Below are 26,884 nucleotides of genomic sequence, written 5' to 3'. Positions count from 1 at the left end.
AATGTTTTGAAGCTTAAACCTGGAGCAGGGAATATTACAGATTTCCTCCCATGTGTCTCCCTGTGGGAGGAAAAGATTCATTGCTCTGTGTGGATTCTCTCCCCACTCGTCTTCCTTTTGCTAGCTCTCTGTATAGGTTAGACAAATTGTAGAAAAAGGTTATTTGTGGGATCATTTTTTCATTCTTGTTTTTCTTTTTCCCTATTAAAATAGGATTACCTCATCTCTAGCATACATCATGGCAGCAACTGCCTTGAAGATTATATGACCTGGGTAGCTTCCGGAGCTGCAACTACCTTACCTTTATCGCAATCTTTTTCATAAATATATATTAATGTGTATGACTCTTGTGTGTATTTAATATATGCCAGACAGTTTCTGGGCATGGGGTTAAACAATAATAAGAAAGTCCTCAAGGATCTCACAGTGCAGTGGGGAAGATATGTAAGAAAATTACAAATATGAACAAATTCTGCCCTCCGCTCTTCTCAATAAGACACGTCATTTATTCTTATTGGTGTGGTAGAACTTGGGTCCAGATGTCCTGATTTGCTTGAAATGGGAAAGCATTCCTCTATTCCTTCAAATAAAAGTAAAAAGTAAAAGTGCTGGGGCGGCGCTGCGGCTCACTAGGTTAATCCTCTGCCTGCAGCGCTGGCACACCAGGTTCTAGTCCCGGTCGGGGTGCCAGATTCTGTCCTGGTTGCTCCTCTTCCAGTCCAGCTCTCTGCTGTGGCCCAGGAAGGCAGTGGAGGATGGTCCAAGGGCCCTGCAGCCACATGGGAGACCAGGAGGAAGCACCTGGCTCCTGGCTTCGGATCGGCCATTTGGGGGGTGAATCAACAGAAGGAAGACCTTTCTCTTTGTCTCTCTCTCTCACTGTCTAACTCAGCCTGTCAAAAAAAAAAAAAAAAAAAAAAGGTAAAAGTGCTGATGTTAATGTCTATAGTTCTACTCTCTCCTTTTTTCAAGCAAATACCCATAATTAGGAGAATTGTATGTCCCGATCTGTGCTTAATTTTCATATGAAGTTGGAAAGGTTTTGGAGAGGAGTCAATACAGTCTCCAAATATATGTGGTCCATATTTGTATCTTTAATTCAAGCATTATCACCAAAATACCATTACTGACAACTTTGTTACAAGTCTGGTCATGCACAACATGAAGTTTGGCACTGGTTGACTGCATGTATGATGGTGGCTTCATAAACTTATATCACCTAGTATCAACCTTGCTGTCTTTATTTGTATATTATATTTTATGATGGATGGAATCACCTAATGACAAATCACTCAAGATGTTTCCCGATTGTTAAGCAATACATAACTATGTTGGCAACAGAATTGCTGCTGTAACCTTAAAAGGCTTCAGTCCATCTACATGTGTGGATTAATACCTCTCACTGATTTCTGTACATTTTTCAAATACGTGAATCATGTGCTGTAATTTTTGTCAGTGGAGGGGAACAATGCAAAATCTGTTTTCCTTGGGTTCTAATTTATAAGTGTTTCCATTGCCTGACGCTTTTTTCAAAGATGGAGTTGTAAACAAAAACCTGTTGTCACGAATCAGGACTGGGTAAAGCAGAAACACACACTTTAATCTAATGGAATGGGTTGAATGAGGAAGAACCAGAGTGTGCTAACGTTTGAGGAGGGGACATGCTAAAGAAATAGAGGTGCGGACTCCCCTAAAGTGCTCTCTACACATCTGGTCCTGAAATAAAACATGGACTCTAGAAGGAACAGTTATAGAAGACAGGTGTTCCAGAGAAGAATCTGCATCAGGGAGGTGTGGTAGGCCATTTGACTTTCAAATAAATAAATAAAATGTTTTAAAAAAAGAATTCAGAAGCAGATAGGTGTTAATGTACCTTGAGTATCTCACAGGGCTCAATAACAAAATTCCAGTGCCTGGAAGATAGATAGAGACTGAGAAGTCCAGCCTTGGAGGGACTAGGGTGCTAAGTGGGTGATCAAAGCAGAAACTCAGGAACCTAACAGAAACTACACATAAAATGGAAAATGCATTTCAGGAAATATACATAAATCTTATTATAGAATATGGGCCAGAATATTTAACCTGAGATAATAGAAAGTGAAACTTGACACTGAATCCTGGAAGCTGGCCTATATAGTTGTATAAATCTTTCCTTAATAAGGTCAGGGTTTTCAGGGAACAGTGAGGGCTGAGCTTATAGTTTGGGGATAAAAGGGAAAGATATATGTTCCGATGCCTGAGGGCATGGTACAGAGTTAAAAACTAAGTAGAATGAAATACCTATAACCCATTTCAAAGTTCATTCTACCTTTTACTCCTCATCTAATTGATTTAATCATTTATGCCCAATCCATGTTAATTTAAGGTCAGACTGTTTGGTATGGAGAATTACTGCACTGATTCAACTACCAAGGTTTTCTGAAAGGCACAGACAACGTGAAAAAGTTTTCTGCTTTCAGCAATGTCAAGGCTTTTCTTGGAGATCACCGCCAGCAACTTCCTTGCTGGGTATTTACTTTCTGTTTCTTTGCAACGCTGAATGTGGCCGGTGAAGGCTCTCCTCTTGAAAGTTTGTCCTTTCCATGAAAAGATGATACCTTCCATCCCACAGACACTCTTGCTCAATGCCTTTTCTTAGACTGTTTGTGTTTCCCATTCCCCGAATGTAGGAGATTTCAAAACATACCCCTGAGCTTCTCTCTCTCTCTGTTGTGCCTTCCTCATTATTTGTATGTGTCCGTTTGCTTTTCCACTGCTATAAACCTGCTGCTCATTACTGGAAGAAGTACTTGCAGGGCTGTTTCACCCTCTCTAATCTCCCACTGTCCCTTTCTAGATTGATTCTCCCGAAACCTGGGTCTAACTTTATCTTTCCCTTGCTTAGAAATAACGAAGTTAAGTATCAGCTTTTTTTTTTTTAAAGTTCTAGTTTTTTTAAAATTTTTATTTATTTATTTATTGATAGGCAGAGTGTACAGTGAGAGAGACAGAGAGAAAGGTCTTCCTTTTTCCATTGGTTCACCCCCGAAGTGGCTGCTACGGCTGGAGTGTCACGGCCAGCGTGCTGCGCTGACCCGAAACCCTGAGCCAGGTGCTTCCTTCTAGTCTCCCATGCGGGTGCAGGGTCCAAGGACCTGGGCCATCTATCACTGCACTCCCAGGCCACAGCAGAGAGCTGGACTGGAAGAGGAGCAACCGGGACAGAATCCGGTGCTCAACTGGGACTAGAACCCGGGTTACCAGTGCCGCAGGCAGAGGATTAGCCTAGTGAGCCGTGGCGCTGGCCAAGTATCAGCTTCTTACTTGGATTTCAAAGCATGTATAGCATCATTTCAAGGTAATCCCTCATTAGGCTCTCACATCCAGTCTGCCTTCAACCACTTACTGTTTCTCAAGGACAGCCTACATTTCCCCTCCTCTGAAACTATGTTTATGTTCTCCTTTGCGCCATAACTGTGGGAACCATATGTCCTGATTTGCCTGGGTCATTCCTGGTTTATTCCCATTGTCTTGATACCAGTGACTAAGCTTCCCATTTCACAACCAAACCTATAGTAGTTCGTATGATAAATTGTGTGGTCAATTACCTAGGAAGCTTTTTCCTATTCCTTCTCTCAATCTTATTCTCCAATCTTCATTCTATTTAACTTTGCTTGTTGTGAACTTGGCCCTCTATCCTTTCAAGCCATCCACCATATAAAAACATCAGCTTTGTTCCTCTCTCCCCACACTACTATCACCATTTTGTTGTAATCTCTTTTTAATTTCAACCTCTTAAGTTTACCAAATTGGTAGTTCAGTTGTTTTCACATTTAGCTATTTGTATTTGATTTATTTTATCAGCCATCCTACTTCATATGTTCAGGGTTTTAGTCTTTGTATTATAATTGCTTTCATTTGCAAATGACAGGAAATTCTGACTTAAGGAAAATTCATATGTCTCATAAACACTCAAAAATGACTAATTAAATATCAGCAATGATTCAGAATCTGTGTCCCCTTTCTGTAGACTCTGTCATGTCTGTTCTACCTTGAATGGCACCCCTCATGATTGCACGATGGCTACGCTTCCTTTAAAGACCACATCCAAGCATGCTGTCGTCCCCCAGAAAAAGAATATTCCTTTTGTGAATCTCTTTCAAAGCCAGAGAATCCAATTTTGGAAGCACCCAACTTTAGCAGAGTCTCCTCATGCTTCACTGGGCAGCATTTCATTACATGCCCAGGCCTAAACTAGCCCTGGGTCAGTTGATCAGGACTTCACACATCATTCATCCCTGGCTAAGGATGATCCTGACTTCAGACCATGACCTCCCAAGAAGGTTAGTAACTGAACAGAACCGAAGCTTTCTGATGATAAGATATAAAACCTGATGTTGGACTTTAAAGCCTTTTACTACTGCATATAATGGACTCATTTTTATATAGCTTTTCTTAAGTCATATGGAGAGATTATAATTAAGATTTTGAAAGAAAACTTGATTGAGATGTTGATAGCCATCTGAAATTGCTGTCCAGCAAACTATGCACAGAATTGCTCATTAAGTGGGATTGTTTTCTGTTGCTTTTTGAGGAAATATTTTTCCAAGTATTCTCACTGGAATTTCAAATATTTAAAGGTTTCAAATATGTGTTATAACACATTTACCTTTGGTATTAAATTGCAAAATTCTTAAAATGTCTGCCAACTGTGAAATGAGATAAACAATGGGACATCCAATTGTGATTTTGAAATATCCTTTAGTACTAATGGGAAGGGGAGCTTTGAAAGAGAGACTGCTGAATGAGAATTCTGGTCTCTCGTGCCCATTTGGGACTCTCCGTGTCTTCCCATCCCTCCTCTCTTCAGGCCCAGCAACACTTAATATCTTCCATGGTTAAGTCACAGGTGGAAGCAGAGAGTCTGGTGCTGTGCTTGCATTCCTTGCCCATCCGTTAGTACTGTACTCTGCAGATAGGCTTGTCCCAACTTTTGCAGTGCAGTCATCAGTCAGAAACAAAAGGGTCCCATGGGGAGATCATAGCAAACCCAGCATCCTCTTAGTCAAAAAAGATGAGAACCAGGACTATTAGCAGGAGAATATTGCACCGGATAAAGGGATCAGAAGGACTCCTTTTGTTTATTAATGGACAGAACAGAGGAAAACTGCTTCAAAAACCTTCACTGGGCATTGCTGCTCAGTTCTAGACCTTGGTGTCAGAGGGCATGGAACTGGCATTTGATGTTCTCGGCAACACTCTTGCTAACTGCTGAGAGGTGCTGACTCTAAATATTTGGCAGCCATCAGTAAAGAAGCAGAGTCCAGATGATTTGGACATTTGAACAAGTATTCTGAAAGATTGAAGAAGCTGCATAAAATGGATTTCCTTCCAAGTATAAAAGTCAAGGATTCTTATCTCAGGGTAACTTTTTTGCATGTGTGTCAGATAACAGAAATGCAAGTCTGCATCTTGCAGGCAAAGGTGGTGGGAAAATGGCTGAGAGACTGGGTAGGTTATAACTGGAAGAGACAGTGGCTTCAAAGTCATACTTTTTCCCCTTAATAATTATAATCAACAGAAAGGCTCTCCTGTTAGCCTATAGGCTTCTACCATGCTATTCAACATCCACAAATAAGTATGCAATCATTATTGTTGAAAAAATAACTTCCAACTTTTCTCCCAAGTTTCATGTTTTTCATAAATGAACCTCTTTATAATATCTAAAATCTCGGTGCTTTCTTCCCCTCTTACTGAACTGCCCCATCACCAGTATTTCCAAAGGCATTGGAGTAATCAGGGTGATTCTAAAAATAAGAAGCAGTAGGCTGGGGAGATACTGCAAGAATTTATATCCTCAACCATTGTGCCCAGGAGCCTCTACCCATCATTTGAATACACTTAACTGTTTGTTAGACCATCTTATCAGACTTACTTATCCTTTTTTAAAGAACTAACTTCCATGCTTATGTTTCCTGCAGAAAAAATTAATTGGGGAAAATTATACTGCAGTTCAGATAAAAAAGTTTTAACTTCCTAAGATACAGAAAAATAATAAAATATCATAATGTCAAGTTTGACATTGAGTGATAAAGTGGGTTAATATGTATTTTATAAAGTGCCTTGACTCTATTCTTACAGTCTCTTATTTTGAGTATAATATTAAAACTAGAGTCAGACTTCTGGGTCTGTCATGTGTTAGCTATGAAGCCTTTGGGAGGGTTATTTCACTTCTTCACACTTCAGTTCCCTCATCTGTAAAATGGGATAATAATAGCTACCTCAAAAGGTAGCTCTGAATACCAATTTAAATGAATTTATGTAAGTTAATAGAATAATAATTGCCCCATGGTAAATACAATGAAGGGAAATGATTTATGAATGGATATAACAAATGTGTATATATCATAAACTGAAATTAAAGGTATTTGGGTTAATAATGATCAGTTTTTAAAAATATATTCCCTCCCGAGTCTGGAAGTATGGCACAGCAGGTTAAGCCACTGCCCGCAATGCCAACATCCCATATGAGCATCGATTTGAGTCCTGGCTGCTTCACCTCTAATCCAGCTTCCCGCTAATGCTCCTGGAGTAGTAGTGGAAGATGGCCCAAGTACTTGGAATACCTGCCACCCATGTGGGAGGCTGGGATATAGTTTCAGGTTGCTGGGTGCTGTGGTCATTTAGGGAGTGAATCAGCAAATAAAGACTGATCTTTCTCGGTCTCTATCTCTCTCTCTAACTCTACTTTTCCAATAAATAAATAAATAAATTTTTTAAATGCATCCTAAATTACATATTGAAAATCCTTAAATGGCTTGATTAATAATTTCAACCCATTCAGAGCTATTCCAGGGCTTCACACAGAAATTACAATTGCATCTTTTCCTAATACAGGGTGAGCAGTAATTTGGAAAGTGGCAGTGATACCAAATACGAATGAGACTAGACTGCAAAGTGAGTTTATGTTACAAGATTTGCCTCATTCATTTATTTTTGGGTTTTGCTCATGCTTTCTCAGCAAGCATTTTTAATGGCTTGGGGAAGTATGAGGATCTCCTATGTAATCAACATCTACTCGTCCTGTGAAAGCATTTTAAAAATCAAATCTCTCAAATGTCTACTCGTTTTTTTCAGTAAAAATGAATGGCCTTAAAAGACATTTGTGCTGGCGTTCTGTTTAAAGATGGGAGAGATGAAAGCCAAGAAAACCGGAAGAAGATGGCCTCAAGGGAGCGATCTGTATGATGAATTTGAAATTGTGAGGAATACTGTTTTGCTTTCCCAGGCAGAGCTGTCACCTCAAAAGCCTGCTTCTGCGAAAAGAAGCGTTTGATTCAGAGGATCATGGTTCAGTCTAGTGAATACATATTCCCTTAATGCTGCAGTTGGGCACTAGAAGGTGACCACTAATAATTCAGTCCCATTGTACAACAGAAACCTGTGTTTTGGCACAGCAGAAAATGCAGCTACATGGTAGTAGAGATTTTTTGAGCTGCCAAAAAAAAAAAAAAATTAAAAAAAGAAGAGAGAGAAAGTGGGTAGAATTACTATCTGCTACAGACAGTAAACCAAGAGCTGACACACTGGCACAGGTCCCTGATAATTCTCTGCAGATAGAGTTGTCAGTGGACAACCCAAGGAAGTCCAGTGGGGAAAAAGTATAGCTCTTTTCTACTGTAAAAAATAAATGTCATTCTCTCTAAGCCATAGATCTGAAAGGTAAGGTAAATCCCAGTGTACTCCCCTGACCACTTTTGCTGCACATGTGTCTCCAAATACCATGTAAATGCTTTTTATCCACGTCCCATCTGTGTCTTCCATTGTGTGAATTGATTTTTGTTCTCTTGTTTTAAACTTTCCTCTCTCCTCTTCCGAATAACTAGGAAAGTGGTAAAGGAGTTCATTGTCGCTTTGTAGTCAGCCTTCTCAGCTGCACTTTCTCTTTCTAAAGAGCCCTAATTCTTTTCTCCAATTATCATGTAATAGCTGTACTAGGGGATCCTTCCTAATTTTGAATTTCTTTCTTCCTAAGAAGGAAGAAGACATTTGCTTTTACCTTCTCTCCCTAGTGTTTCTGGGGCACAAGATGTACCAGATATTTAGAACTGTGCCTCCAACAGATTTATACATCAAATCAGCTTGGAAAGCACTGGACAGTGAAGTTAACAGTTTTCTTTAACAGATTGCCATGCTTTTGGTTTGCGTAAGATAACTAATTTGAGGAAGTTATACTAATATAGAAAATGAGATAAGGAAACTACTGTAAACTTCTTCCTAAAATGATGAAAAATTATAAAATAGCATTGTGTCAAGTTGAACTTCAAAATGAAACTGCATGAGGTTGAGTCCTGGCTGTGTGTCTTATTGACTGAATGAATTAGGTAAATCCTGTAATCTGTCTCTTTGCATTCATAACCTGTAAAATGAAGACAGTGAAATAATGCCATCCTGGGGCTTCTGGAAATGATGAATTTTGATGTGCTAATATGCATTCGAATCTCCAGGAGGAGCTGAAGTTTGTAGGCTTTAGCTAACTTTCCAGGCAAGGGTGTATAAATCCTGTTAGTAAATACAGTTTGGGAACACTGACATAAAGGCAGTGAATTTTTGCTTGAGTTTCAAAGGCTCATGAATAAACTCTCCATCATGTCAAAGTCCCCAAGAGTATTTAAATTTTATCATGTTGCTTTTTTATTATTAATGAAGACACAAGGAAATTATACAGTTGGAGAGTGGGGAAGCTTGCTAATAGCTTACATACTAATTTTCCTTCATTGTGAGCTAGTTCTTTTGAGGAATGACAGGTCTGTTGTAACTGCTGGCCTACAGCAGATCTGTGAACATGGAGAAACTGAACTTATATCTTAAAATTTTCATAAGTTACAGATATACAAAATGAGTGTGTATTCTATTGCTCTTACAACAGATGTTGTAAGAATTGATGTTCTCTTACAACTGATGTTCATCATTTATTTGAGTGGTTACAGAAAGCATAAAGATTGTGCAAATTTTAATCAGCAGCATTTATTTTAACCAGGAAAGCGTGTTTTCATTGTTTTTATAAGCTCCCAGTCATTTAAAAAGAGTGCATGCATAGCTTGTAAATCTTTGCCCACTTTCTCTGTCCTCCTGATGTCTCACCACCCTCATGTGCACTTAGAGATTAGGGTCAGGACCTCCAATTCTTCCATGTTATGGCGCCAACAACTGTTGGAGCCCAGAGGTCTTTATGCTCCAACCAGCAGAGGGTGAAGAATACATGGAAAAGACACTGGGAATTTTATCTTTTGGTCTGAGACTGCCGTCATTCATCCTAAACTTCATTTGTTGCAAGCCCATCTAGATACAAATGTACAGGGTATATTGCTCAGGAGAGATAGCACTTCCCATGGCAACTTTATAGTATGAAGATGTGTATGTGATAGGTATGTGAAGGTAGTGCATGTTTATGAAGTTCAACGTGGCCATTTGCCACTGTATGCATATTGCAAGCATCATGTTGCATATAATATACATATATAGAATTTGTTAACTAAAAATAGTTAAACACAAAGAGAGAATCTAAATGTTTGTGTTGTCATTATGAAACACATGTAGTTAGATATAATATAGTTTGTAATTGCTGAGGGGGGGGATTGTATAACAATTGTGTCTCCAACTATGTCAGCTCTTCAATTCATTCTCCTCTCTCCTAACTTTGATTTCACTTGGAAGCTGTGTTCAGAAACGTTAACAACTGTGTTAGTTAGCCACAAGGCTGAAATCAGTCTACATATAGAAGTAATCTTAGTTTCTCAATATCACAACACATAGTTAGGAGATATTACCCAGCATAACTTTGAATTTTCCTCAACTAGCTTGAATTGGTGATAGGAAAGGAACTGTACTCATATGCACCTGTATAATAATCCAGAATGTTCAGTAGGTTTGACAGTAATCTAAGTATAACCATTTTAAAATTTAAGTGAGTCCCATGTCTAGATTTTTCCAGATTAATGTAGCTTTTCAGGTCTTATTGCTCACACATCTGAAGCATGTGAGATGCATGCCAAATGCTGTCGTGCTAATTGTGTGACCTTTTCCGCTGTACTGCACCTGAAATGGCTCTCTTGCATCAATTCCAAAGCAATGATTCGGGAACAGCGTTGTCACTATCAGCTGCAAAGGAGAGGCATGTCTAATTGGGTTCTTGTAAAGGAAATTGTAAAGCTGTTTGGAGTTTAACATTTGATAAAAATCTCCATTGATTGTATCTTCCTAGAAAAATTTACTTGGTATTTTGCCTTTTAGTGATACACACACACACACACACACACACACACACACACATATATATATATATATATATATATATATATATATATAAAACAAAGGGTCCTCCTCTGGGGGTTGAGATATGATGTTAAAGTTACACACTCATCCCAGAAAACTTTATTTATTTTATTCACTTATATGGGGATTTATGATTCATACCTGTGTTTATATACCTGCATTTATTTAGGTTGCTATTCATTAACAAGGTGGGGATTTTTACTCACTACCAAACAAGATACTGGATAAGAAGCAGGGATAGATACAAGATCTGTCCTTAAAGACAGGATGGAAATTTTGATGGGTCTTTAGGAAGTGCATAGGTCCACCTTATAAGTCAAGATGGGTCCAGGGGCTCCATAATGTCCAACACAGAGGTTAATAAAGTTCAATATAATGGCTTATCCAGGAGAGGTGATGTAATAGGGAAATTGGTCCTCAAATTTGGAGAGGTCTGTCAATGAGACGCAGGGCTTCTGTTTCTCAAGCTGAGGTTCAGGTTCTTGTCCCTCAAGGAAGTAGCCTGTCAAACTGTAGTGAGGAGGGGACTCTGACTTAAAAAGTGACACCTGTGTTCCTGTGTAGCCTGGAAAAGGAAAGCAATGAGAATCCTTTCATCTTTCCATTCCAGCTCCCTGGCCTTTGGTGCCATCTTGTCTACTTCCACAGCACATTGACAGGGGCCATGGACAGTTATTACTCTTCCACGGAGTTGCTTGAGGGCTTCCTGTAGAACTGGGGAACAGGTGGAGCTTCGTCTCTCTTGGCAGAGGCTGGAATGGGGATGGGATGAGTTCAGTGAGCCTCAAGTGATGGGAACTTGAAGGCAGATGCAGGGGAAGTGAGGTTAGGATACACAGCTATGAGAAGTCCTAAAAAAAGCTCCTGGAAAATGTGGATTGTGAAAAAGATGCCTGGACCTCAAAAATTTTTGTACCAAAATAAACTTATGTTTTCACTCCATTTCCCCTTGAATGTTACATACTTAATATGCCAGGCTACACTCCATCTCCCAGCAGAGTCTTTTTTTTCCCCTCATCCCTCCTTGTTCTTTCATGTCCTAGTGAATGGAAACCATTTGCTGACATGAGAAAGAAGCAATCATAGAAAAGCTTGGCCCAGAGGAGACCAGTGAATGCTGCCCACCAAGGCCTGTTCCTTTCTCACTCTCCATGGACATCTGGTGCCTGGTGCAGGCAGGAATAGGGGCCCTGCTCCTTCTCAATGGAACTCAGTTAACACTGTTTATCACCTGAGGTCTCTCTGGAAACTGCTCTCATTTGTGGTTCACAGGACAAAGGCAGTTTTATCAAGGGAAATTATGATGTGATGGAGCTTGCAGTGTTCTCCTCTCTGGCTGGCATCTGTGCCCTCTCCCATTCCTGGCAGGAAAGCCAATTAAGTAGGTTCTTCACTCAAGTCTACTTTAGGAATCTAAGGAGCATGGCATCCAGTGACTCCAGAATTAAGACCCTCTTCTTGATTAAGTTGAGAAAATGACACCAGGTACTCGGTTCCACATAAAAGTCAAGGGTATACAATTAAAACCTGAAGAAATTTTACTGGAAAGAGAATCTGAAGAAAAAAAAATGTTAAAGTGGAATTAGAAAGGGTGATGTGGAATTGTTTTGGTCTTAGCTTGAAGACTGTTAGCAGGATCAGGACAGCATTTTTCTGCACTTGGTTCTCTTCTATGTGAAGAGTAGTCATGTTTCTTACGTGGTGCTTTGTGCACTGTCACCTTCCCTTTAAAACTGTATAAACATTGAAATGTGAATAACCTGGAAGTGGAAGCATAGAGCTGACCTGGCTCCACTTGGAAAAGTTGGGGACATAACTTTCAAGTTCCTACACAGAGGTGGTGGTCATAACAGCTCTGCATTTAGATTGAGAAGCTGGTTATGCCAGCACCCATAGCCATGTACCCATGTTTAACTCTCTCTCCCTCTCTCTCTCTCTCCCTCCCTTTCTGGATAGGTTTCTTTATCTCTAAAATGGGCAGATTGAACTTATTTCATTCATTTGCATAGCATTTACATTTGTTGTCAGTCATTCTGCTTTAATATTGGAAGTGAAGATACACAACACACAATCTCCACCTTCAAGAAGCTTTCAGTTGACTAGAGGAGACAGACGTTCCTGGTACTTATAAAACCCTAAGAAAATCACCATAATGAATGTACAAAATGCTACTGGAACACAGAAAAAGAAGGATGAATTGTACCAGGAATAGACATAGAATTGCAATGGAGCAGGCAACATTTAAATCATGTCTCAAGCACTGAAGAATGCCCTGCTTACCAACCTGTATTAAGCCGTGGGCCAAGTAGAAAAGTCTGAATGGGTGGAACTACCTGGCCTGGTGTGATGTCAAGTGAAAATATTTAGCTGTGACTCAAACATGGCATGTCTAGAGGCTATGTATGAGTTTCAAAAGCTGAAAAAGATTGGTTCAGGTTCACTTGTAAATAATCTCTTATGACAATGCCTGTCCCAGGCTATGAGGACACACTATAAATTGTCAATAAGAAATTTGGATTGCATCAAATTCATTTTCAGTAGATCAGTGTGGCAATAGATGGTGTGAGGGGCATAAATGAGTTCCAAGAACACTGTATTGCAGGAAGAAAAATTATGGGGGCTAGATTTTAAACTAGGAGTAGTAATGAAAATAGACATATTTGAAATGGAATTAAGATATAAAACCAACAGGACTTAGCAATCTAGAAGATTCAGTTGTATAAAAGAAATGTTTGAGATTTCTTATACAACATGGCAACTATACTTAATAGCAATGCACTATATATCAGGCTTCTTTCCTCCTCACAGATTGCTAAGAGTATAGGCATTGAGTAATCTTACTGTAGAAAAAAGCATATGAGGTAATGTTTATGTAAATTAGCTTGATTAGCAATTTTGCAATATATATGTATTTCAGTACATCATATTGCACACCATAACATACATAGTTTTTATTTGTCAATCAAAATAAGTGCAAGCAATAGATGGGAACAGACTAATGATGGTAAAGAAGGTGTCATCATGATGTGCAGGGTATGAGACTTTTAGCTGGAGTGCTTTAAGTGGAGGATGAGTGGATTAATGGAGATGGTGACTTGGAAGAGCCCAAGGTTAAAGGTGGGATGTAGAAATTTCATTTTAGATGTGTAGGCTGTGAAGACTGCCAGTAGGGAGATCTGAGCATGTTGAGATGTTGCTATTTAATAGGAGGATGGATGCCTGCATCTGGAGTTCAGAAGAGAGATAAATATTTAGGGTTACCTTGAGTCCCACATGATAATAAAGCTTTAAGAAGAATGAAGAATGAAGTCTACCAGGAAGGGCTTCTGAAAGGAGAAGAAAGATCCAAAGTAAAATAGTGAAAAGCACCTTTACTCCAAATGCAAGAGAAAATAATAAATGTATGTATTGGAATCAGTATGACCTGATACTAAATTAGCCCTAAGGAGTGAGAGATAGGGAGAAAATAGACTAAAAGTTCTTACTTTGTGTCTAGTGCAATTGTAAGCTTAGGAAGAAAAGTAGGTAATAACTGCAATATTGTCAATATCATCAATTGTGTATGATTGCATATTAAACTACACTGACTCCTAATGTCATTGATATTCATGACAATATTATAGTTATTGTTAATGATCCTTTTGTTACCAGTAACTTTTTTCAATGCTTATGATAATTTGCAGTTACCAAGTCTTACCTGTGTGCTATGCCTACAAGTCAAAATCAATCTGTTAAGGTCAAACTCAGAACTATCAGAAGAAAGGCTAGCTCCTCTTCTCTCCTATTGCTTTGTTTCTGGTTGGAATAGTTCCTGAGTCTTATAGACTTGTCTAATAACAACCCTTCCTTTAAGTGTAGTCAAGATCATACTTTATCTTTATTCGATGCTGTGTTAGCTTTTGTTCTCCCAGAAGAAAGTAGAAAATGGATTAGATGTGCAAGAGAGTTTTTAGGGGGAATGACCTATAAGGTTGTAGGGTAAGCTGGAGAAAGCAGGAAGAGCTCTCAGATTGATGGAGGTCTGAACTCAGTGCAGAAGGGGAAGAAAGGCAGCACAATTCCAAGAAAGACTTAGTTAGGCTCATGAAGAGTCTTATGTCTCAAAGGAGAGGGTCACCTTAGTACCTCTACCATGCTTGGTCCACAGAGACAAGGAGCCTGTCAGAAGTGTGGCCTCAGTGTAGACAGAGCAGTGTATCCAGAGCAACAACAGTTGGGGCTCTTACTCTGCAAGTCTCTCTGCAGCAGGATATCTGAGTGGCCCTTTTTGTAGCCACTGTGATTGCCTTCGGCAGCTTAGTGAACTTTTTCCCTAGTGTTCCATTGGCATATATTGTTCAAATCAATAAAATAAAACTCAGCATTATATCATCATTAATTATTTCCATGCAATTATAAACCCATTGAATGCCAGTGCCTAGCACGGCACTCTTAACTCAAGGCATTCACTTGAATACATTCATCACAATGAGAAGTATTTTCATTTCATTATTTGAATGCATCTGAGATTAATAAAGAGTGGGGCTTTTCACTCAGAGTTTGGGCATTTAAGCGTTAAGGGAGAATATGGTGTGGATGAGATTATCTGTAGATATACTCAAGAGGGAAGAATTGGAGCCTCTGAGTTAGAGACACCCACTGGAAAAACACAGATATCAGGGCTCGAGCTTACACGTTTGATGAGATAAGGACCAAGTAGATGGACAGAACACAGAATCCAGAGAACACATTGAAAAGGCTACACCAGCTCAAGTTGGGTTACAGAATGCAGACCAAAGATCAAAAACAGATGTGGATACTCTGTTATAGACTGGATCTATTAAAGATGAGATCTTTTGAGGATGGGATTTATCCATTCATTCAATAAAAAATATTGGGCATCTACTACATTCTAGAGAGATCACTGAGTGAACAGCCTGGATTGGGATTCAGTATACCGTGCAGTAGGGCTTACTGGAAGTGGAGAGCTAGTGATAGGCTACTATGGAGAAGAGAGGGCTGAAAGGATAGCAGTTGTGTGGGGGATCCAGTTAGGTCCTTCAGTGAGCTGCTGAAGTCAAATGGGTGACAGGTGTTAGAATTTGGAACATTCTATGGTAAAACAGACCTGGAGGAAGTTGACACTAAAAACATGGAAAGCATCACGGTGTAAATTTCTTTCATGGGGCATTGGAGCTCCTGCAGGATATGAAAGAGTTATTCAGAAAGGGGGATTAGTAGGTTTCAAACACACAGCTTGTCTGTGAATTTTGTGACAGATGATGTACCCATGGAAAGTAGTTCTTGTGCCGACTTTGGCTGGATGAAGTGTTTTATCACACACCTGCTCTACTTCTCTAAAACCAAAGTGAAAATTTAGGAAGAATTTCTAAGTTCCAGTCTTTCCTAATTGAATCCAGTCTCAACACGTATTAGTCAGATTGTTGTTACTTTAATTATAATATCCAAGAGCAGCTTTTTAAGAAGGAAAAGGCTTATTTCGGCTTACAGTTTGGAGGTTTGCACCTTAGGATCAGGCAGCCTCGCTAGTCTGGTGCTGATGGAGCTGGCAATGGTGGGGCCGGTACAGAGGAGTCCTCACATGGCAATCCAAGAAGCAGAGTGAGAAGCTAGGCCAAACCTGACTTAAATAACCAAGCTTCTCTCAAGAACCGCCATTGGAGGGCAAACCCCAGTGACCTCTTACCGGACTTGCATGTCAGACACCATAATTAGATCAAGACTTCACCCTTAACTCATCAAACTTTAACATATGATTTCAGACTTGAAACAGCTGCATGACTTTGGGGACCCAAGTGCTGCTCAATTCATTACATAGTAGATAACTGACTCCAAACTTTTAAGATACAGTTCAGTTCAGTATCTTCTGGTTTAACCTTGAACTCTGGCCTGCTTGGGAAAAGAAGTATAGCAAGAAAAAGAAGAAAAATAAGTAGAAAAAAGGAAGAAAATTAAGAGATGCCCCATAATCTTTCATTCACATTGGGGTAGAAGTGGGCTGAACATCTAATCTCCTGTGGCCCCCTTCTCTACCTCCCATTTACTATTTTCAATATCTTGTAATTTTTAAAATCTTATAGTCATAGATACTATTTTTCATTAACATATTAATTAACCTTGACAAAAACATACTAGACACAAACCTAACGATGACTGATTAGCAGATACACAATTGGTTCCAGTTTTTTGTTCTCATAATCGTACTCTTTGTGAAGTTGTTCATGGAATTAAATAGAGTCAAAAGACCTAAGAATGAGTTGGAAATTTCCACCTGACTTCTAACTGGGCAGAAGGGGAGCCAATTTTTTAACTTTCCCAAAGCTCCATTTCCTCCTCTGTAAAACAGAGTAACACTTCTCGCTCTGATACCTTTCTGAGTGATCTGAGGACCGTGTATGAAAACCACTGAACTCGGAACAAATACCATTAAAAGATAGCCAGGTCCTTTATTAAATCAGCAGTGCAGAGGAAAGAATCTACCAGAACCTGCTTCTCCTTACTACCTCTGGGACCTTGGTTTTTTTTCACTTGCACATTTTTTTTTTTTTTTTTTTGGGACAGGCAGAGTGGACAGTGAGAGAGAGAGACAGAGAGAAAGGTCTTCCTTTGCCGTTGGTTCACCCTCCAATGGCCGCCGCAGTTGGCGCGCTGTGGCCGGTGCACCGCGCTGATCCGATGGCAGGAGCCAGGTTCTTATCCTGGTCTCCCATGGGGTGCAGGGCCCAAGCACTTGGGCCATCCTCCACTGCACTCCCGGGCCACAGCAGAGAGCTGGCCTGGAAGAGGGGCAACCGGGACAGAATCCGGCACCCCGACCGGGACTAGAACCCGGTGTGCCAGCGCCACAAGGCAGAGGATTAGCCTGTTAAGCCACGGCGCCGGCTACACTTGCACATTTTTTAAGATCAAAATAACATATTTCAATTGAAGTATAAAGAATATGCTAATGATTACATTTCTTAATAATATGTCTGCATAGGGTAATCTCAAGGTCAAATATGTGTGAATTGATTTTTTCTCGTAAAAAATATTAACATGATTTAAAATTAATGTATCTATGCCAGATCCTTTGAAAAATATTTGCAGAGAGAACCTGTTGTGAATTCTATAGAAGAGTCAAATTTATTTTTATTTTATTTTTTTGACAGGCAGAGTTAGACAGTGAGAGAGACAGAGAGAAAGGTCTTCCTTTTTCCATTGGTTCACCCCCCCAGTGGCTGCTGCGGCCAGCACGTTGCAGCCGTCCCGCTGTGGGGATCCGAAGCCAGGATCCAGGTGCTTCCTCCTGGTCTCCCATTAGGGTACAGGGCCCAAGAACCTGGGCCATCCTCCACTGTACTCCTAGGCCACAGCAGAGAGCTGGCCTGGAAGAGGAGCAACCAGGTCAGAATCCGATGCCCCAACCGGGACTAGAACCTGGGGTGCCGGCGACGCAAGCAGAGGATTAGCCTAGAGAGCCGTGGCACTGGCCAGAAGAGTCAAATTTAAACAACACAGTTTCTTAAAAAATGAAAACCAGAATTCAATCACACACCAACAATAACTGAGTATTTCCTTAAAGGTTCTTTGTATATTTCATTTAATGAAACTTTAGAAAAGAAAAATGTTGTGGGATATTTTTATTCATAATTTGTCATTTTAATATTCCTTTGGCTTCAGGGAAATATGGTTTATATATACAGGGATAAGATTATAATGATAAGGTCTGGTTAAGAAAATATGGTTCACCGGCGCCATGGCTCTCTAGGCTAATCCTCTGCCTTGTGGCACTGGCACACAGGGTTCTAGTCCCGGTCGGGGCGCCGGATTCTGTCCCGGTTGCTCCTCTTCCAGGCCAGCTCTCTGCTGTGGCCCGGGAGTGCAGTGGAGGATGGCCCAAGTGCTTGGGCCCTGCACCTGCATGGTAGACCAGGAGAAGCACCTGGCTCCTGCCATCAGATCAGTGCTGTGCGCCGGTCGCAGCGGCCATTGGGGGGTGAACCAATGGAAAAGGAAGACCTTACTCTCTGTCTCTCTGTCTCACTGTCCACTCTGCCTGTCAAAAAAAAGAAAAGAAAAGAAAAGAAAATATGGTTCAATTTTACATTGAGATTGTTATTATTCAAAAGCTCTTCTTTATATCTTTTTAAAAATAAAAACATACTGTTTAAATTCTAATATTGTTTAATCTCTTATTTCTTTACAAGATAATTGTTGGAGAAACTGCTGTGTTTTGCCTACAGTTAGCCACAAGGGATTTTGAAAACCAGGAAAAAACTATTTTAACTGGAGATTGTTGCTATATAAATCCACTGGTACGCCGAACTGTCCGATTTCTTGGTAGGTATTCATTGATTGTCTTTATTGTTGCTAAAATAATGTTTATGTATAAGCTAACTTTTAAAACAATCTGCATTTTAGTTGTGTGCAAATATTAGGTTATCTATTCTATGAAATGTTTCAGTGTGGTTTGAAAAATGAACATTACATACAAACTCCTAATACTGCAAGACTCCACATCAGAATGTCATTTACACATTAAGGAAAAAAGAACATCACACATATATGTTTAATATTCCTTAAGAAAGTAAAAAATATATATAATTTAAAAAATGATTAATTATGTTTATGAAGTTTCAGAAACTGCTTAAGGGGAAATGATAACCCAGATAGGCTGTCAGGGATCATGAAAGACAAGAGCAACAGCTTGGAAAATAGAAGAAATGTGCAATATTTGAAGTAACACTCCATGCACTACTTCTGAGCTATTCTTTGTGTAAGATATGTTGGGAATTTTATTACATGACAAGATTCACTGATACTTTAACTTTCTATCTTAAATGATAGCACTGATAAATGCAAACGCTGAGAAATGATTGAAAATCAATTCAATGGAAACTCAGCCAAAATGGTATATTTAACTGAACAAATACAATTCGATATAAATTATTCATTCCTGAATTTGTAGACAAAAAGAACTATATCTGAATATACTAAATAACATTTAAGATAAATCCTGATCAGTATTAAGAGATACACTAAGGACACTGAAGCCCCTCAGTACACTTCTCATACTGAAGAGGACTATGGAGATAACATGCATGGATGATCTAACCTATATGTAAACCCATCCAAGGCTAAGCAAATATCACCAGACCTATGGATTTCTCTGAAGACATAAAGGTCTATATATTTAATGCTTATCTTTTTATCACTAACAAGTTATATATTGCCAAATCTTCATTTATCCTGCTGAAGGGATAATCTTTGTGTGAAACTTTTTTGCTTTTTAAAATTTATATTAACATAAAAATATTTCATGTATTTCATAGGTACAATTCTAAGATTATCATATTTTCCTCCCCTACTTCTCCCTTCCTTAAGCCCTTCCTTCCTTCCTTTTTCCATTAATTTTTATCAAAAAATAAGTATTTTGCATGCATCAATACTGTGCTCTTGAGTCATTTCTCTTTGTATGAGTATCATTTAATAACCAAATAAACAAGAACACATTGAAGACTAAAAGCATCTGATGTAATTAATGCTTTCCTAAACACTGCTAAGTAAATTATATTGTGCCTCTTTAAGTAAAATATTTTTCTGCATTTGTGCACATTTTTAAAGAATATGTGGCACAAAGTAGGCTTTTATGTCTTTGCCTATTACATGATTTTATGAAATGTTAAGGAGAGCTTGATTTGTTTCTTGTTTCCTCACCATGATTGGGATGTTCCTAGTTTGTTATCATTAAAATGAAAGTCATAACCAAAGCATTTCCACATAAGTATCACTCTTTGCAGTGACTCTGTCCTTGACATCAGAGAGTAGCTAATGCTCATGGGATCTCTCTTTAATAATTACTTTTGTAGTCAACTATGATATTGGCCTGGTGCCTTGATGCACTGACACTTTACTTCTAAAGCATACTTGGGAACTTTACAAGTATCAAGAGACATTTCCATTTTCTTGTTAAGTATTTCCCTCCTTTTAAAACAGGAAAACCTGTTGCATCAGATAAAAAGAATGGTTTAGTTAAATGAAATGAGTACATCTTAGTCCAGATTTCAAAGGATTAAAAATAAAGACTTATAATTTAGGTTCCCATGATTGGTCATCAGGTTTGGAAGAGTGTTGTGTATGTCTTTACTGAATTCAGTTCTTTTTCATTGCTCTGCCTCTCTCATATTTTTGCTTTTGACAAACTTTACTTTGATGACTCATAGAATGCTAAGATGAGAAAGAAGACATTGTTTCTTTTTAGAAATTTGAGATAAAGGGAGAACTAATGTCTTTGTCTCATTGACATTTGGATACAAATAGTTGCTATGTGCAGATCTTCGTAAACATTTTGTGCACACATCTTGCGTATTTTGAAAAGTGAAAGTGTAAGTATGAATCAAATACTATAAAATTATTTGATCTTGCGTAGCTTTCATGTTGATTTTCTATGCAACAGCCAATAATGTGAAAGGCTTAGAAAACAAAAAGTCTATAAATACATGACAAAGAACAAAAAAATCTAATTATTATAGAAAAGTAATATGAGCTTTTTAACAAGCCAATTGTTTTGTAAAGTACTCTTTTGGCAGAGTTTTAAAAGGTTCTGATGAATTTTATTTCCCTAAATTATTAAAAGAATGTATTTCCTTACATGTTTAAAGATTGTGTGTGTTAATTTAATTGAAATTAATACTAGTGGGTTCCTAGCTCTGGTTCTGATTCCAGCTTTCTGCTCATGCAGACTCAGGGAGGCAGCAGGTGATGGCTGAAGTGCTTGGTTCCTGCCACCTGGGTGGGAGATCTAGATTGAGTTCTGGTCTCCTGGCTTCAGTCTGGCTCAGCCCTGGCTGTTCTGAGCATTTGGGCTGTCAACCAGAGGACAGATCTCTGTCTCTGTCTGTCTCCCCTCCATTCGGTGTGTGTGTTTGTGTGTATGTGTGTATGTCTCATCTGTCTATCTGTTTTTCAAAAAATAAGTTATTTTTTTTTACTTTCAAGTGAATTGGCAAGTTCTATACAAAAAGAGAAAAATTTATCTATGTACTTAATTTTATGTCTTCAGATAACCAAAGCAAAAAGTTTTATACTTGAATAATTAAAAATTTTATAATTTTGATTGCCTTTAGCTTACTGTATTTCTCCATATTTGATATAAATAAGGTGGGACTAAACTATTAGCTGTTCTGTGACTATAAAAAGTGTATTTCTGAAGCAATGTAGAGATTAATGTGAAAACATTTTGCTTTGCTTAAGACTTTCCATGATATTTAAATGAAAACTGTTGGCATTGGATTTTACTGCTAATTGGCACCTCCAGCAGAGTTAACATCAGTCTGAATGGGTTTAAGAGGCATCATCAAAAGCAGACAACTGTTTTGCTTTATGTTAATAAGATAAAAAAAATTCAAAAATAGGGGAAAAATGAAGATTGCTAACATTAGTAAAATGTGATAGACTATACCCTTTCAAGGGACATGTGTCTCCATTTAAAAAATCACATTACCCAAACACAGTCTTAGAATATGTCTTCTTCTTTTATCTTATGCTTTATAAACCTGCCAAGCACAAAAATGTAGCCAGTGGTAGACAGCTCAACATGTTAAATAATTTAGCACTCCTACCACTCCAGAAAGCCAAGGGAAGAACTAAGGAGGAGTGAAGTGAATGGTGCCGGGTGTATACGTGTGTGATAGATTTTGGAGTTGCTAAAATGTTTCCATTTTGGTTCATTGTCAACTGAAATGCAAAAACAAAAAAGCAAGGAGTTAAAATTGTCTGTTTCCTTCCTCAGGAATTTATACGTTTGGATTGTTTGCCACAGATATATTTGTCAATGCTGGACAAGTGGTTACGGGGAATCTGGCTCCACATTTTCTTGCCCTGTGTAAGCCCAACTACACAGCTCTTGGATGTCAGCAGTATACACAATTCATCAGCGGGGAAGAGGCCTGCACGGGCAACCCAGATCTCATCATGAGAGCAAGGAAAACATTTCCATCCAAAGAAGCAGCTCTCAGTGTCTATGCAGCCATGTATCTGACAGTAAGTCGGGCTTGTCAGCTCATCTTATTTTTGTGTTTCTGCCCGTTCTTCCAATGCAGAGATCCTGGTTTTATTCTGCCACAGTGAAATTCACTTGTAACCCATGAACAGCTTTCTATAGGCTGCTTAATTCATTTTTAATAATAGTGATTTGTACTGTGACTAATATTAAGTCAGTTGACTCTCGTGAGATTGTGTGTGGGTTGTTGGTTATATTAAAAAATATAGCCATTAGCATTTTTTTGACAGGCAGAGTTAGACAGTGAGAAAGAGAGAGACAGAGAGAAAGGTCTTCCTTCTGTTGGTTCACCCCCTAAATGGCCGATCCGAAGCCAGGAGCCAGGTGCTTCCTCCTGGTCTCCCACGCAGGTGCAGGGCCCAAGCACTTAGGCCATCCTCCACTGCCTTCCCGGGCCACAGCAGAGAGCTGGACTGGAAGAGGAAAACCCGGGATTAGAACCCGGTGGCCATTTGGGATGCCGGCGCCATAGGCAGAGAATTAACCAAGTGAGCCACGGCACCAGCCCCCGCCATCAGCATTTTTATCTGGGAATATGTCTGCTTTTATATTAAAAGGACTTAATATAAACAAGTATGATCTAGTGATTCCCTGTGGACTTTAACAGTGTGATTAGGAGGACTACACAGGCCTCTTAGCTCTCCTCTCAAGCTCTCTTTCCCCGTTGGGAAGGGAGAGCAGAGCAGTCTTTCTAGAAAGCTCTTTTGTCATTATTAACTCTATCATCATAATATAAAGTGTTTTAATATTTTCCTATAGAGCTCACCGAAATGCCCTTAGACAGTATGTTTTTCCTTTATTCTTCAGTGGTTGCCATCATTTTCATGGTAAGAACAAGGCTGCAAGGGAAGCTGATTTGGGAGCTCGAGGCGAAAGTCAGCAGTCACAGCTGTGTGACTGATAAGCAGTAGATGGCAGCAGCCTTGGCAGGCATCTGCTGCCTCCAGCAGTCCTGCCGGCAGCCTCCCTCTCCATCTCCAAGATGCCCTTTGAGGCTGTGACTTGGCCTCCAGACACGCTCTTGGTAGGCTCTTCCATAAGCTCTCGTAAATTCAGTCGTTCCAGTAGTGCCCACATCTATTTCCTTCCTATTTCAGCTCATTGACAAGTCTTGTAAAGACTCATAACCAATCTGAAACCCAACTCAATCATTTCTAATGATTTGGACAGACTCAGGATTATTTTTTCATTCAAAGACTTGTCTAATAATGGAAATATTTCTAACACAATTATATGATGCTGTTGCTAAAATTTGAGAAGACCTATAGCCGTATCCTGAGACATCAATATTTGGGATTACAAGCAAAGATTATCAAACAGAGTGGAGTAGGAAACCTTTTTTAAAACCAAGGGCCATTTGGATATTTATAACATCATTTACAATCCATACCAAAATTATCTACTTAGAATTTGGCCTGCTGCTATAGATTTGTTGAATTTTGAATCCTGCCTGCAGTTGCCTTGACAGAGCCAGGCCAAATGATTTTGCGGGCCTTCTAATGTCTGTGGACCAGATGTTCCCCACCCCTGAAAAGAAGGACAATGTAAGTGGGGAAATACTCTACTATACATGAAAATGTATTTTTAACATTGTAAAAATTTTAAAGCCACACTAATCCTATTCATCATTGCCTGGACTTGTAAAAAAACCCATGAAGAAAAACTTTGTGGAATTAAGGATTCAATCCTATCCTACCAAATTTCTCTGTATTCTGACTTTTGTAAAAGCTGTCTGTTTCTAGTCCCTCCCTTCCCTTTCATTATGCTCCCCAATTTTGTCCCTGTAATTTTCCTTGATTTCTTTAGCCCATCAGCTTTGTTTTCTTCTTCACATTCAAAGGTACCTGTGGGCCTGGTATGAAATATGCTAACCCATGCATATTCTTTCCTGTTCATTGCTTGACTACATATCCCACTTCTGCTAGAATGTGAAGCACTCAGCCATAAAATGAAGATTTAAAACTTGAGTGAGTCAGAAGTCACAAAAAGGCTCTTTATTCATTGCCATGACATCTAAATCTGATGTTTACAATTATGTCTGGATATGAATTGCAAATATATAGTCAGATACATGCGCAAACAAACCAGGGATAGGAGACAAACTCCAGAATACTCTCTCACCCTAGATACTGTTACATGAATATGGGTCTTAGACTTTGCTATGCAGCCAATATTTGCCAATAAAATACTTGGCATTTTTTATTCTGCCAAAACAGTGTTGCAAAGACCTGGCTAGGGGAAAAGGCACTTTTTATGTATTAGAAGAATCGTAACATCCTCTCTGCTGGCCACCTGTATGCATTTGTTTTAGCAATTTTTGAATTATAAAGTTTATTATTGTGTCTGTGATAAAGAATTAGAGATATTAATTAACAATAACAATTATAACCAATATTTACTGAGCATTTGCTGTGTCTGGTGATAATTGCCTTACTTTTGCTAACATTTAATATTTTACCAATTCTTATATTACAAAAAAATATTATTTATTATTACTTGTTTAATAAATGATTATGCTAATTTATTAAATCTTCATAAGATTTCCTTAAAGTATGTGCTGTCATTATATCCATTGCCCAGATGAAGACACTCAGAAAGTGAAGTAACTTGCTCACATCCATGGAACCATAAATTGTCATGTAAAAATGTTCTAGAGGGAAACATTCAATGTTAGCGCTACTGTGCATATGTTCAGCTGGATTCCCTCATCTACCACATAATCTCATCACTTAATGAAGTTTAAGACCAAGGTTACAAATGGTAGGTCTTTTAGAGAACACTTATTTAATAAACACTCCAACATCCGGAAGTCTTCTATCATTAAACAGGGATTCTGACTAAAATTTAGGATTCCTGCTTGTAGTTACATTGATAGAGGCCTCTGTCTTTTTAACAATAGATCCTTTTCTCTGCTAACAGCTTTCCTGTCTTTCCCACCACCTCTTTGTGTGTGAGTATGCATGTGGGTGGCTGCTATGGCAACTCTGAATATAACTTCTGCTGCAAGTGTAGGCTTTACAGTCGGATTCTGCCATTAGATTTGAACTTATACACACATACATTTATCACCAGCTTCACTAGTGACACCTTGGGAAAACTTTATAATAGAAATTTTGGGGTGTTTCAAACTAATGCAGGCTATTGAATTGCTTGCCAGAATTTTGATGGATAGGTAAATAAAAGAAAGCCATATATTCAGTATTCTATGTGGAAGTGGCCTGATAGCTGTTGTACTTAGGTATATTTATTTCATATGATGTTGGTGTTACAGACATATGTAGACTCAAAAATAAATGAATCCCATTATGAGCTATGTGAATTAGAACTGAGGAATATTTGTGATATGTGGATTAGTAAATAAAATGAAGAAATCTGAATTCTCCCATAGCATCTTACTTTAATTAAAGCTTTGGGGGATAATTTGGTAACAGAGCCTTTTTTTTTTTTTTTTTTGCTTTACTGAAAACTTTCAGTGGGGAAAAAAAAATCCCTCTTCCTATTTTTGCAAATGTTATCCATTTCCCAGGAAACACTTCTGAAGGTTATTTAACCCTCAACCATCAAATTTATAATTCAGTGTTAAATTAACATTAGGATAATATTTAAATTTAGCCTTGCGGTATTTCTTTTCATATGACATATATAATTTTTTCCCAGTTAAAACCAAATGAAACTTCAAATTTGAGAATGAAAGATCATGTTTGGTGACTTTCCAGTTAACTTCATAAATCATTGAAACAGAAACCATAAAATGATCTCCTTGAGACACTTCCAAATCTGACTTTAGAGATGTTTTCATTAAAAAAAAAAAAAAACAGCTACATTTTTGGGCTTCTGTTGCCGTTATCCATTGCTATAGTACAAAACACCTTAGAGCTCAGACATCAGACTGTCATCCTCAGGGAACAATGGGTTGGCTGGCAGTTTTCCAGCCAATCGATCTTTGCTTCTCTTGTGGGTCACGTTAGGTTGAGCATTTAGTTGGACTTTGGCCTCACAGGTCTGATCCTTGACAGTGCCTGAGAGTAGCCTCCCAGGTGGGCAAAGGCCGAGCTGGAAGGTGTCTTGAGACCTCACCATCATTATATTCTGCTTGAACAAATTGCAAGGCCAGTCCAGATTGCTGAGGAGGGTCAATAGACTCCACTTACAGAGGAGAAGGGCAGCAAAGCCAGATTGAGAAGCAGCACACTCCCTGGGATAGGAGGAATTTGTGCATGATAAACAATTTACTGCAGTCTCATCATATTAGTGGCAAGTTCTGAAATAGCTTTTCCCCTGTTCTCCTCCACCTCCTCCTCCTTGGTGGCCAGACATTGGCCTCATCTCACTGTCACTTCCTGCACAGCCATCTTTAAAACATGCCTGCAAGGCCCAGGTGCAGGTGCAAGGGCCACCTCCCACTGGTGTCCATGTGCCCTCTTCCCCTTAAGGATGTTTTGCCAGTTGTACGTAGGGAAGTTACCCTGCCCTTGTTCTAGGGTGCGGGAATTAGGAGAGTCCATGCCAACTTACAGAAGTTGATTTCCT

The 26,884-nt window shown here is 38.9% G+C and overlaps 1 protein-coding gene across 1 annotated transcript in view; it reads left to right on the top strand.

Moving 5' to 3' along the window:
• Positions 1–26,884, top strand: part of PLPPR5 (phospholipid phosphatase related 5) — a 121,623-nt gene that overhangs the window by 26,773 nt on the left and 67,966 nt on the right. Inside the window, exons 3-4 of the mRNA XM_062190110.1 lie at positions 18,501–18,633; positions 22,085–22,335. Of these exons, the coding sequence (XP_062046094.1) occupies positions 18,501–18,633; positions 22,085–22,335 (384 nt within the window). The remainder of the gene's footprint in view (positions 1–18,500; positions 18,634–22,084; positions 22,336–26,884) is intronic.

The sequence above is a fragment of the Lepus europaeus genome, chromosome 5 (assembly GCF_033115175.1).
Source record: "Lepus europaeus isolate LE1 chromosome 5, mLepTim1.pri, whole genome shotgun sequence".
Lineage (NCBI taxonomy): Eukaryota > Metazoa > Chordata > Mammalia > Lagomorpha > Leporidae > Lepus > Lepus europaeus.
This window is presented reverse-complemented; position numbering and strand designations above follow the sequence as displayed.